Below are 14,441 nucleotides of genomic sequence, written 5' to 3' on the forward strand. Positions count from 1 at the left end.
TAAGAAATTACAAAGATAGCTAACCTTTATTGAGAATTTTCACAGTATTAGGTGTGATATTGTGTGTCTAGTGCAAAAGAAGCATAACTTAAAAGTACAGCGCAAGTGAGTACCTTCCACTATCAGGGCTGTTTTTGGGTGTCCAACAATATAACTTTAAGATGTCTTTTAAAAAATTTCTTTGACAATGTATGTTTGAGTGGGGGTGGAAGATTATTCCAGCATTTACTAGCCTGGTAGCGGAAACTTCCCTCAAAAGCTCTAGTTTTATGAAAGGGTGTGACAAGTATAAAACTATTTATCCGCCTCGAATTGTATGTGTATGTAGCCCAATGCAACTTATTAAGTGTTGCATTAATCATTTTTGAGCACTCACTTCTTACAGCTATCGTCACCAGGAGGCTGTTAGTGCTACTACGTATTCTGGTCAAAAACGATGCCACCTTTTTCCGCAACACAGCATCAAAGCTGTCCATTCACACTTTGGCAAGCAAGGTGGATGCAGAACCGTGATAGCCCCAACAGCGCCCTGAAGTTACACACACAAGGAGGGTAACCTATCACAAACTCGAATTTTTTTTCCGAAATAACGTTTGTTCGAATTTTCATTACACCGAAAACAGAATTATGACGAAACAGTTGTTCTTTCAGGATATGTTGAAAGTTTATCGCAAAGACACGATTAGGTTCGGTTGGGTTAGGTTTAAAAGAAAAAACATTTTCCTCTCAAAATTACTTTCGAGGTTATGAAAATTCGAGGAAACGTTATTTCTGGAAAATGTCATTTCGAACTATTGATAGGTAACCCACAAGGCGCTGTCATGCTACTAATATGAACTAAAACGTATTTTCTCATTGTTGCAGTTTAAATGTGAAGATTGTATAACGTTTGAACTATGAAGAACACAACAGCACACATCAGCACGTGTATTGTTAAAATACAGCACTTCGATCATTTTAAAATATCATAAAGTTAAAAAAAATACATATTAAATAATAGAAAAATAGACAACTAACTAGTCTGTGTTGTTACAAATATATATTTATTTTTCTGTTAGAGATTAAAGAAATCAATTATTCCAACTTCGTATCTAATACGAAGCCCATAAAGTTTATTTTTAAAAAAGTTTTTTTTTGTCAATGTGATATGTACATTGTTCTAATTTAGACAAATCAATGTTACCATAAATTTGATTTACCAAAGAATAAGGAAGCGTTAAAAGTAGTGTAAATATTTTTTTCAATTGAAAAAATAATAATATTTTTTAGTGTTTATAATATATAGTAAACATAGATATATAGATGTTACTTAGCTTATGGAATTCTCGGGTAGATGTGATAGAAAATAGCCGAGAAGGGAGGGACAAAGAAGATAACAAGATGGCCACCATGGTGGAGTCTCCTCCGCCGCAGTTAATTACAACTATAGAGTGGAGCATGATGGATAAGACGAAATTCTTTCCCTTGTACACTTTAAGCAGTTTCACAGGTGAGTCCTACTAGATGTAAAAAAACATGAATTTTTTTTTAAATTGATTTGTTATTTCATATTATATAAAATAAAATAACTGAAATGAAATAATGAATACTGTGAATATGAATTTCCAATTGTTACTAAATGAACTAAAGTCAAAATTAAAAATAATTTATTCCATGAAAACGTCATTTTTTAAGCTACTGCTCGTTCGCTGACCTGCCCGAGAGGAACGAGCACGAAACTCTAGGGATTGCTCTTTTCAAATAAATTTAAATGCTATAGAATCCATATTGAATCATATTTGTGTGGAATCTAGCCTTGTTTTTTTTCCACACATCTTTATCTAACACGTAGTCTACGTTTTTTTTGTAATATGACTTTTCGTTTAAAATACTTGTAATGTAAGTTTTAAACTTAGGAAATGGTAATCTTAATATATGCTTCGGAATCTTATTGTAAAAACGTATACAGTTCCCCATAAAAGAATCGTTTACCTAAATTCGATATACGTGAGGCGCACTATAAGTTTCCGGAATGAATATGAAAAAAATACTATAAATGATCAGAAATGAATTCATTGTTTCTCAAAATATTCTCCGGTAGCGTTAATGCACTTTTTCACACGAATGAACCAATTTTGAAAACATTTATGCCACTCCTCCGTGACAATCTCTGAAACATATTTTTCATACGTGATGAAAATCGTTGACCGCGTAACCGGTTCTTAATTTTTGGAAATAAATAAAAGTCACAAGGTGCTAGGTCAGGACTGTACGCAGGATGGGTCATAAGGTCAACGTTGTTCACCCACAAAAATTCATTTGTCTGTTTGGCCGTGTGAGAACTGGCAATAACGTGGTGCTAGATGATACGGCGTTTACATTTATTTTTACGGAGTTTGTCAATAACTTCCGGCAAACAAATGGTCGTGTATCAATCACTATTCGCGGTACAACGATTCTTCAAAGCAACAGTAGCCACGTTTCCAGTTTTATTAAAAAAAGAAGCACTTAGAGGCACTTTACACGCGCGCCACTTTGGTTGGTTTCGGCTCATCTCGAAAGACCCATACGCTCGATTTGCTGCTTTGTTTTGGGATCGTAACATAAATCCATGTTTCGCCAACCGTTACTATGTCCTTGGTGTGGGACATAGTAACGGTTAGCGTTTCGAGATTTGACGCCCCTTCGTTGAATCTGGTAACCACGGCATTGCATCAAGTGACGCGATCCGTTTTTTGAGCCTCAGTAAAATTGTGTCGGATCCACCGAGAGCACAGCTTTTTCACACCCAAATGTTTGTGTAGTATTAATTGTATTAGACTCATGCCTATGCCTAAAGATGCCCGAATCTCATTGTATGTCACATGCCTGTCTGTTTTGATCATACGGCGCACAGCATCGATGTTTTTGTTGTTCACAGCAGTGGACAGGCGACCATCACGAAATTCGTCACTGATATTCACACGACCGCGTTTGAATTCTGTAAAACAGCTATAAATAATCGTCTTGCGTGGTGCTTCATCGCTAAAGTGCTTCGCGCAGTTTGAAGCCGAGTGAAGCTCCGCTGAGCTGTTAAATTACACTGAAAATCATACTACGAAAATTTTCACGCGTTAAATCCATAGTGATGTAGACAACCAATTTCTAAAATGACACCACAATGTAAAAACAAGTGACAGTCAGATGAAACAAACTGTATTCTAATAATATAACTTTTTAAATATTGTTTATGTAAGTGGCCAGTTCCGGAAACTTATAGTGCGCCTTATGTTAGAATGTTGCTAGGCAACCAATGATGGCAGGTATAGAGAACATTTTTTGTCAATACTCATTATTTATGCTATCACTGCCCATGGCTTGCTCGCATAATTGGAATTTAAATAGGTTAGCAGGTAGATTATATACTTAGTCGATTATTACCTTTTAATTCATCTATGTAACTGTTTTTCATAACAAGTTGCGAAAGATTTTCCCTCGCTGTTTCGTAACCAGTTATTAAAAAGGAATGTATTATATATAATATAATATATAGAAGAAATAGTAACTGGAGTTTTGAATATCCATATCGATGCCTTTCTCAAACTCGTATCTTATCAAGGGTGTTAATTTGGATACATTACTTTAAGAATAGGTAAAAGCCAGTCTGTGAATACGAAGGAAATGTGATGTAAAATCTAAGTGCAAAATTTGTATATACAATCCAGTTTTAGTATTTTAGTAACTTTGTGCTTTATGATACGAGTATGAGAGAGTAAGGCGATGATATTCAAACCTCCAGTTACGCGAATGCAGATTTGTTCTTTCCATAACCAGTTACGAAAAAGGCTTGCTTTTTTCTCTTTATTATAAAGTTTGGAACACACCTATTAATTATTGCTAGATAGGTAATGTAGATGAAACAGGAAAACATTGTAAAATTTAATTTTATATTAATCTACTACATATCTCTTCCAGCGTCAATTTCCTATTCTGAACTTTATTTATTTATTGTATAGGAAAGCCAACATGATCCATACACAACAATAACAACTACATCATACTTATTGGCTTACACGGCAAACTATATAGCTTCAAGAATATATGAAAATTATTTTTTCAATTACTCAATTTTCTTTACAGTTTAAAAGAAAAAGTAAAAACAATATAATCAGTACGTTATAATAAGATTTTAAATAAATGGTGCGGTACAAAACAGATCAGTCAGTATTTTGAACAATATATTTTTTAACTTGAATTATTACTCGAATTCGAATGTTTACAATCTCTCCCTTCAAACCAAAAACTCGTTAGGGATGACACAATTTTATAAATAATTAATTACTGGCAATTGTAATGAAATGAAATTAAATGAAAGAATTTATTTCAGACTTGTCCATGTAGTCTTACTAGGTACTTCCAACTATGTTAGTAGAATGCAGTGTTCATTTTCATAAACAAGGATGGACATCCAATACTTAAGGATTGGGGTGTCCATCCTCTCTGCTACCACCTTAAGAAGACTGTTGGTGCTGCCTCTCACTCTGGCCAACAGGGATGCCACTCTCTTGCGAACGACTGCCTGAAAACTATCAATCGTAGCCTCCGCGAACATCCCTGAGGCGCTACAGTGTCGAGGCAGCTCCAGCAGTCGCCTGAGGTTATGTTATTGGTTTCAAATTACTGACTGGTGGATTTGAATCCCCTGACAGGGATCTTTGCAGGGGATTACACTGGACGAAGGAGATTATCAATAGCCTAAAAGGTTGTTAGCATTTTAAAAATAACCCTGTATATAAAAACTTCTGTGTTTTTTTTTAGTACGATGCGCATTATATCCTCTAACGTTAGTTAAGACTCAAATTCAAGTGCAGCGTAAGAAAGAGGCCTACAAGGGTGTTACGGACGCTATCTCAAAAATATACCGACATGAGGGTTTTTCGGGCCTCTACAGAGGCTTTTGGCTCTCGAGTGTAAGTATACTATAATTATCACAGACATAATATGTCTGTGGTAATTATTTAGTCTTTCATTCAATTTCAACAAGTAACATAGTATAATTATACTCCGTCCAACCATTTATGTAACTTTTGACATACGCATGCCTCCGAAGTTCCGTAATTATTGACATACAAACATAGACAAAAAAATGCAATACAGGAAGTATTTATCGAGCCGGAAGATTATTCAAGTTGATAAATTTAGATACCTGTCTATAAATTATAATAAAAGAAATAGAGCATAAATAATTGTAATAATTTTTTATCGTTTAATCCGTCGGATTCTTCTCCGTATGAACGGGAATCATCACTTGACTCCTTATTAACTAAATTATTAATTCTTGAGTACACAAATTGTCAAAGGCAACATCACGATACCGACCAGACAGTATTTTCTTTTTTCAAATCTGCTCACTTATAAAGTTATAAAGTTTTTAATTCACTGAAGTGAGCATAACACGTGAGTTTATTTCTCAGTTTTATTCGGCAAAACTCACACAGAGCATTATAAAATCGTAGATATCGGCAAGATAAACAACCAAAATGTATTTTATCATTTTACAATTTAATTAAGCATTTCTTTGCTAAAGTCACGTGTTGTACTCAATTTAGTGAATTCACAACTTTAAAACGCTCCCCTGTAAACTTGGTAATTTCGACATACGAGACTTTACGTAGGAGGAGTCGAGATATCATTGTCATATCTACACATTCTGGATATCGGGCTATTACTCGAGACATTGTTATGCAAGAGCTTAATTTGAAGGCGCTCTTAAGTCCCTCCTTAGATATCTAAGGGTCGTATTCTAGAGCTCTACTCAATGCTCAAGTCAGGATTGCACTGGAAACACAAGTACTGGAAATACGACCCTAATGGCAGGGACTTGAGTATGACTTCGAGTGCTTTAAACCATACTCAAATCCTGACTTGAGCATTGAGTAGAGTTCTAGAATACGGCCATAGGAGTGAGATATATTAGTTGATTTGGGCAGTAATATTATCTTTCTTACAGTTTCAGATAATATCAGGCGTTTTCTACATTACCACATATGAAGGCGTTCGGCATGAACTTGGCAGATACGATATTACTCCTAATATGAAGGTATAGTCTAAAATGATTTTTATAGTCGTATAGACAATTTTATACGGGCGTAATTTTAACCTCAAAAGTACGTGGAATTACATATTTAATTACCAAATTTTATTGAAATCGGTTACCGGAAAGTGCGCAAACCCGGATTCATCCCCTAGTTCGCCACTACACGGGACCGCTATGGAGGTACCCTCTTTCCAATAAAAAAAAATCATCAAAATCGGTTCACAAAGAGGTATCGTCTAATGTACATACAAAAAAAAAACAGTCGAATTAAGAGCCTCCTTTTGAAGTCGGTTAAAAATAACTCATAAATATTTTTTTATTTTATAATTTGAGTTAATCATGTATTTGTGTGTGTTTTAAAAACATGTTAAAAACAGTTAAAACAGTTGTGTGTTAAAAACAGAACATTAAAACGCTCCCCTATAAACTTGGCAATTTCGACATACGATACTTTACGTAGGAAGGAAGTAAACATACTCACTTTTCAATAACTCTATTCACTGAACACTCACCTCCTTTACAATCCTCCGCTCCAGATAGACCGAGTTCTCTTTAATCTACCTACCTCACCTTCCCGCTTGGAAATTCGTTACCATCATTGACGTTTCGTTCCGTCTGACTTTTCGCACGCTGGTGGCGCCCCCTATGAACGCGGTCTGTCCTTCGCTTTACAAACTTTTCTGTACTTTTTAACCGACTTCAAAAAAGGAGGAGGTTTTCAATTCGACTGTATGTTCTGTTTTTTTGTATGTATGTTACGCGATAACTCCGGTATTTGTGAACCGATTTTCATGATTCTTTTTTTGTTGGTAAGGGTACTTCCATAGTGGTCCCATTTCATTTTGAAGAAAAGTATCCACCTTTAAGGGTGGCTGTTCACGCATGAAGATTCATTTTTATAAATGGCGCCTAACTTTAATTTAGGAGCAATTATTTTAATGGTTGATTTTGCTATTTCTCCAATTCAAGGCGTTTATCTCTCAATTTACTTTGAGTAGTGAGAATCGATTATTATTATCTCCGGTGTCAAGTCCTGTATAGTGGCGAACTAGGGGATATTTCTATAAAACTTAGCAAATAGACGTAATTCCACGTACTTTTGAGGTCGCTTTTTTTAGTACTCTGTACTGATTATATTGAATACTTTCAATTATTAGAACACATAGCATAGCAATTGATCTATTATAATTAAATATGAATTGAAATACGTAACTGATGATGACACCACTGTTTCTTCTTCGTGATTTTATACTTCGTGGACACCTCCAACTGGTTAATAGATTATTATTTTTATTTTCAGTCTTTTATAGGAGGAGGTTGTGCGTCTATAGTTGGCCAAAGCATAATAGTGCCGTTCGATGTTCTCAGTCAGCATCTCATGGTGCTAGGGCTTGTCAAAGGGCGAGCTTCCGCCGGTAGCTCGAACAACACAGTAAGTAGTCGCAAATAGTTGTAGCTCGGCCTTGGCGAAATTAAAGGGTGATTTTTTTTGTTTTTTTATAATATCAAGTGACGGGACGAACAAGGCATTCGCCTGATGGTACACGCCTGTCCTTAACAGTTGCAGTGCCACTCTGAGCCTTAAATGACTGAGACTAAGTTGACAAGTCCCATGTGCCTGTAATTTCACCAGCACCCTTACTCTTCAAAAACGGAACGCAGTAATGCTGACATTACTGCTTGGCGGCAGAAATAGGTAAGGTGGCAGTACTTTCCTGGACGAACTCGTTCACAAGGAGCTCTACGGCTACTACAATGCAACAACATATTTTGCTTTAATGTTTTACCTTTCATTTTTAATAAATTCCGTATTTCTGAGTGGGTATTTCTGAGTGGGTGTAGTGGACTCTATGGGTCATATTCTAGAACTCTACTCAATGCTCAAGTCAGGATTGCAATTGAAACACAAGCACTGGAAATACGACCCTAATGGCAGGGACTTGAGTGTGATTTCGAGTGCTTTAAACCATACTCAAATCCTGACTTGAGCATTGATTAGAGTTCTAGAATACGACCCTATGTGTATTACTTGAAAATTAGGCAAATACATATACTCTGAATTTTAAATTGGCATTGAATTTATATTCAATTGTTTTATGTGAAATTACTCCACTAGTTTGTTATAATTATTAATACAAAGGTCGAACACTCGATTCGAACCGACGTCTTCTAGCATACCGTGCCAGACTCTATACCAACTAAGCCACGGAACGAACCAGCGGACCTCACGAACTTTTTTTCTATGTGCTTGTTGTCAGGCCTTTGTACTGTCTTCCAGTTTTGAAGGGTGCTGGTGAAATTACAGGCACATGAGACTTGTCGACTTATGTCTCAGGATTACGGCGCAGTGGGAGTGCCCCTAAGCTCTTTGCGATTTAAAGCTCTGAGTTACACTGCAACTGTTGTGGATAGGCGTGTCTCTTACCGCCAGGCGCACGACTTGTTCGTCCCGTCACTTTGTATTATAAAAGAAATATTTACAATTACACAATTTTTCGTCTAAATACACTGCCATATATCATTCTTCCATTTTGTAATTTAAAGAATACCGTGAAACACAATCCTCAAATATGTTCATTACTTTTATGTAATTATTAGGTTTTTTTGTTAGTAGTCATCATCAACCCTTTTATAAGTCCCGCTGTTGGGCACCGGTCTCCTTTCCGACGAGTGTTTAGACCATAATCCGCCACGATGACCCAATGCGGGTTGGAGACTTCACACGTTTTCCGAGGGTTGTGAACCTTCTTCAACGTGCAGGTTTCATTACGATGTTTTCCTTCACCGAAAAGCTGGTAAATTTCAAATTAAAAAATTCGCATATAAATTCCGAGAAACTCAGAGGTGCGAGCCCGGATTCGAACCCATGACCCTCTGCTTGAGAGGCAGTAGGTCAAACCATTAGGCTACCACGGCTTCACGGCTTGTATTAGCAGTATTCACTAAAGATTAAATGCAAACGTTCTATCTTTAAATACTTTGTCTGTTTCAAAAACGTACATTATTAAAAACTTACAGAAACAGAGGTAACAAACGATTTTTTTTAATCAAGTAATAACTTGTAATCGTATTATTTCTAAAAGTCATTTAACATCAAGCTCATGTTTTTCTTTACGGTATTTTGATGCCTGAAGAAAAAGTTTACGATTGCTGCTTCTTTGTTTACTTTATTTCATCGAGTATATAACCAGAAATAAAGACGAAATAATCCATCCCTGGCAACTCATCGGACAAATGGACCTTATATCACTTTTAAATATTATTAACTCTCGTTTGCGCTGAAATCACAAATTAGAAAGCTAAAATATCTGTGTGTACGTCTCCGTATAATCCAAAAATAGGCTGTATTTAGTGTAATAAAGATAATATCTCTAACAATTCTGGGATAATATCAATACTTCTGTTCGTACCATGACGCGACTTTGACATTAAAGTAATATTGTTCTTATGTCAAATTTTGCAATCTTAAAATAGTTGCTTGGGCGCAGCGGAAACAATATTATTTTCACTTTTATTGTCTTAATATTGATTTGTAATGATTAAAAGTTAAGTTGAACTTATTTATTTACACATATATCTTCAATAGTTTGTTTATTATTTTATTTAACAGCACATAGGAAATAATTTCTCAGTAAATAAAAATACGCGATGTTTACTTCGTAAAATTATGACAGCGACATCTATATGCTCCTTGGCGACATTAACTGTTGACACTAGACTATAATTCCGAATTCACAACGTGACAATCAAAACTCAGCAGTTTTATTTATTTTTCTTCATGAAAATGCGGAAAAATAATTGAAAACAACGAAATTTTAATAGATTTCATTACATACTTTTCTTTTTTGGCAGTTAAAATTCTCTGAATGTAAATAATGTTAAGTACTTTAACATTGTGCTACGATAGGACGATTCGGAACATCAAAAAAGAAAGAGATGGCATTATATAGTTCATGTAGCGTTATTTCCTTCCTATTTTTAGATAGTCAAAAAGCTGCCAATAAAACATCATAGTTTTAACATTATAATAACCTTACTTTAAGCGCGTCATGGTACGAAAAGTCAATGTAAGGTTAAAGTAATATTGTTTTAAGAGGTGGTGGTATGCCCCCTGGCTATATACTCGGATATTTTATTTCTAAAACAAAATAACTATTGTTATAAGATATTTTTTTGTCCTCAGAGAATAAATCCCTTGGGGTTAGATTTAAATAAGCGTATGTCAAAGGCGGCGTTAGCAAAGGAAGTTGCTGTCAAAGTTTACCAGCTTCATGGACCACTAGGTTATTATAAGGGATATGCCGCATCTCTAGCTGCGTATGTTCCTAATTCTGCGTTGTGGTGGGCGTTGTATACCGCTTACCAAGGTTGGTTCTATCAATAAGTTTTTATTATTATTTACGAGGGCGTTTGATAAGTCCGTGTTTTTGAGAAGAAAATTTTTTTTTATTGTGGTTTATTTTTCTACGTAATGTCCTTTTAACACTTTGACCAGCTATACAGAGTGTTTTTTAAATGGGACAGTATGGGGAAATCCGAAACCATAGAAGATAAAAGGAAACTGTCTTAGGAACCGTTGTCTTTTTTTGTGAAAACAATTTTGGCATAGTCAATGTTTTGGTCAAGCGTTAGTTGTCCATGAAAATTGATCAAAAATTTTTTTAGTGCCAATCGTTTCTTGAATATAATGTGGGACGAAAAATATCGGAACAGCCGAAGTTGGTCAAATTTCATAAAGTATTTTTCATACAATATGAATAAAATTGATTAGATTTTTTTTTAATGCCAATAGATTCATAAGTATGATTTCATAGTATGGCAAGAAAAAAATCGGGACAGCAGAAGTCGGTCAAATTTAATAAAAAGTTTTTTTCTTACAAAATGAATATTTTATCAAATAAATATTTTTTGTCAAAGCCTTTCTATCTATCACTTAATCGACATTGAAGGAGTTAATCTACCTAAAGTATGAACGTTTTCCTAGTATGGACATACCCATTTCGTCATCAATGCATATACAAATTTCTATTTTTACTCTTTAATTTCGAGACATTCAAATATATAGGTTATCCCATGTTTCTTTTTTAAAATGGCTAAAGTATTTAACGTTTTCACCGCCATTGACAAAAAACTAGTTTCGTTCCCTAGACGCCAAGCCTAGTGATGTGACATGTTATGAATTTCCACCTATATCACTTCAATTCTCCTAATTTAAAGAAGAACATAACTGAATATAAAATGCAACTATGAATCCATACTTAACTAGAATATACAAATAATACATGGAATACCTATCTTAGTATTTATTTATAAATTTCAATTGAAAATTAAGGGGTTTTGCTTGAAACGCATGTACCGCTGCCGGTACCGCTTTGAATGTTCTGTAGGATTGTAATGTAGCCAGGAGAGTAGTAGCCTCCGCAGCCTCCGCAACCTCCATACATCTTGTAGTAACCACTTAGTAAGTTTAAAGTTCAAAATTCAAGAGGGTAAAGAAATAGCGGTAATAAATATTATTCCCGTTTTAAAATGTTTATCGCACAAGAGATTATTGGTAACTGGTGAACGGTTCAAAAAAATTAACGAGAAAACGAGTGACAATGGAACAAAACAAAATCAGAATGGCGAGGCGAAGGAATTATCAAAGAACGATTAAAAATTTAAAAACGAGTGGCCAGGAACCGGAGAAAAGGCGACAAAAAGGTGGAATGAACGTTGACGCTTTAATACGTCTGTGACGGTCAAAGGGTTAAATACGTACAGACCTATTGCAACACATCTACAATATTATTTTTGAGACAGTAATTTGTAAGAAATATTTAATAAGAAATAGTAACGCCAATGAAAAACTCAAATTTCAATTGATAATACGCATATTCAAAGATAATCACTTCCGATGAGACCCGCGTTTTCTAAAAGGGAATGTCCACGTTATTCTTTAATTTAGCTAAATAAAACTCCCTCAGTTCCGATTATTGTTACATAAGATTTTTGTCATAAGTAATGTTTATTTTTCAGATGAACTGCTGAAAATAAGCCCGCAGTGGGTCTCCCACCTGTTGATCCAGTGCGTGGCAGGCACCCTGGGTGGCTTCACCACCACCATCCTCACCAACCCGCTCGACATCGTGCGGGCGCGATTGCAGGTCTGTACTCCTTCAATTTACTGTTCCCAGAGTGGTAACCACTCTGGGAACTGCGTGGTCCGATAGTTAAGTTAGAAATTATTTATACTCCGTCTAACTATTTATTTAACTTTTGACATATGCATGCCTCCGAAGTTCTGTAATTATTGACATACAACCATTGACTTACAAATAAATGGACGACGGGTCTAATACAAAAACCACGAAAAAATGTCCCAAGTCAACCTATTCGAAATTTAAATTGTTATGTCATCGCAGTATCGCGCTGTCCGTAGAACAAATGACGACTAAAGCGGAGTGTCGCGCTCTGTATACGATTTTAGCGCCTTACAAGTGCGGACACTTTTTAGCGCGGACCCGACGTCCATATAATTGTAAGTCAATGCATACAACACAAAAAATGGGATACTTTTTGAACTCTTTTATGTTTTAATTTTAGTGAAGCGACGTGCTCTGTAGCTCCGATATTTATCTAGCCAACAGATTATGTAACGAAGATTATGCAAATTGATAAATTTTAGTACCTTTCTAATAAATTACAATAAAAAGAAATAAAGTATATTTATGTTACTAATAATAATTTCTTATTGTTTATTCTAATGAATTGTCATATTCTTATCCATATGAACGGGAATCATCACCTTAACGTTAATTATTAATACATGAGTACACAAATTGTCAAACGCAACATCGCGATCCTAATCAGATAATATCTTCTTTTTGGAACCCGCTCTCATTCATGATTAAATATTCATCGTAAATAAAATCGATTGTTGTAAAAAATCGAATCGGAAACGCATTAGGACATCATTAATTGATTTTGATTGAGCTATCAAAAGTAAATAAATGGTTGAACGGAGTATGAACAAAAAAGTATGGCTTGATACAGTTGGAATGCCCCGGCACGTAGGAAACCATAAGTTATGGAATAGCACAACACAAGAACACAGTTTTCAGCCTTAATACGTATTATTATAGACGGTGCCGGTGAAATTACAGGCACATGGGGGTTAACTATAAGTAATCCGAAATGACATTCTCCAGAAATAACGTTTGGTCGAAATCATAACCTCGAAAGTAATTTTGAGAGGAAAATGTTTTTTTTTTCTTTTAAACCTAACTTAACCGAATCTAATCGTGTTTTTGCGATAAACATCCAACATATCGTGAAAGAACAACTGTTTCGTTATAATTCGGTTTTCGATGTAATGAAAATTCGAAAAAAAGTTATTTCGGACATAAAACTTGTGATAGGTTACCGCACATGGGACTAGCCGCCCATCTTTGCGATTTAAAGCTCTAAGTGGCACTGCAACTGTTATGCACAGGCGTGTCGCTTACCACCAGGCGCAAGTTCGTCCACAACTAAACTTTACAATTGTATTCCAGGTGGAAGGAATATCAACAATGCGAAAAGTGTTCAAAGATCTCTGGGCCGAAGAAGGCCTGTTCGGCCTGTACGCGAAAGGCCTTTCGGCACGGCTCGTGCAATCGGCCTGCTTCTCATTTAGCATCATCTTAGGTTACGAGAGCATTAAGCGGGTTTCGGTCAGCGAAGAATACAGGCCAAGAGTGCGTTGGTGAATAAAATGATCGTTGTTGAACATGTGTTTTATTTACAACCCCGTAGAGCATAGGTTCCCAAACTTTGAACGCCCACCACCGCGAATAATAATTGAAAACACGTATTTTTTTATATTAACTTAAGGCTTCATTTACTTATTAGAATTTTTGTAACGATATTGTAAATAGCTTAATGCACTCTAAGGGCAATTGTGAAACGTACATACTAGATACGAGCCGAAAATCACGTCATACATGTTCGCGGAATTCTCGCGCCATGCTCGTGAATGCAGAATTCCGCAGCTGCTGTCGGCGACGCTTGGCGTGTGACGTCAAATGTCGATGAAATACTATAACTTTAAGAGGGAGCAGAGGAAAAACTCCTAATCTTCGATTTGATTTTAGAGGGGTATATCCACTTTAAAGTTAAAAATAAAATATTGTATGAGTAACTACACGATATATTCAAGCATAGACACTAATCAGAAACATAGAACAATAAAGTTTCCTCTATAGATAAAAATCACGAAATGACCTCTAATTTTCACATTTTTTTGATTCATCCTCGAAATGCTACAGGTTAATAGGACAAAAATTAGATAATTAATTATATTTATACATGATCGAGAACTGTCACTACGGATTTTTTTTAATCCCTTTAGTTTTAGAGTTATTCC

At 35.5% G+C, this 14,441-nt stretch overlaps 1 protein-coding gene across 1 annotated transcript; it reads left to right on the forward strand.

Moving 5' to 3' along the window:
• The first annotated feature begins 1,338 nt into the window (after positions 1–1,338).
• On the forward strand, positions 1,339–13,797 carry LOC113234532 (solute carrier family 25 member 44). Its single transcript, XM_026469876.1, has 7 exons — positions 1,339–1,489; positions 4,777–4,928; positions 5,969–6,058; positions 7,356–7,487; positions 10,239–10,422; positions 12,074–12,201; positions 13,591–13,797. Exons 1-7 carry the CDS (start codon positions 1,381–1,383, stop codon positions 13,783–13,785), a joined length of 990 nt encoding a protein of 329 aa, XP_026325661.1. The 5' UTR covers positions 1,339–1,380; the 3' UTR covers positions 13,786–13,797.
• Positions 13,798–14,441: the final 644 nt, after the last annotated feature.

This window comes from Hyposmocoma kahamanoa, unplaced genomic scaffold (assembly GCF_003589595.1).
Source record: "Hyposmocoma kahamanoa isolate Upper Pololo Valley unplaced genomic scaffold, ASM358959v1 84, whole genome shotgun sequence".
NCBI lineage: Eukaryota > Metazoa > Arthropoda > Insecta > Lepidoptera > Cosmopterigidae > Hyposmocoma > Hyposmocoma kahamanoa.

Bases quoted from the DNA above. Each gene is read 5' to 3' on its own strand.
- LOC113234532 (XM_026469876.1), top strand. From the start codon at position 1,381: ATGGCCACCATGGTGGAGTCTCCTCCGCCGCAGTTAATTACAACTATA. The intron at 4,929-5,968 runs GTAAGTATACTA...TCTTTCTTACAG, and splicing joins GAGGCTTTTGGCTCTCGAGT to TTTCAGATAATATCAGGCGT. The intron at 7,488-10,238 runs GTAAGTAGTCGC...TTTTGTCCTCAG, and splicing joins CCGGTAGCTCGAACAACACA to AGAATAAATCCCTTGGGGTT.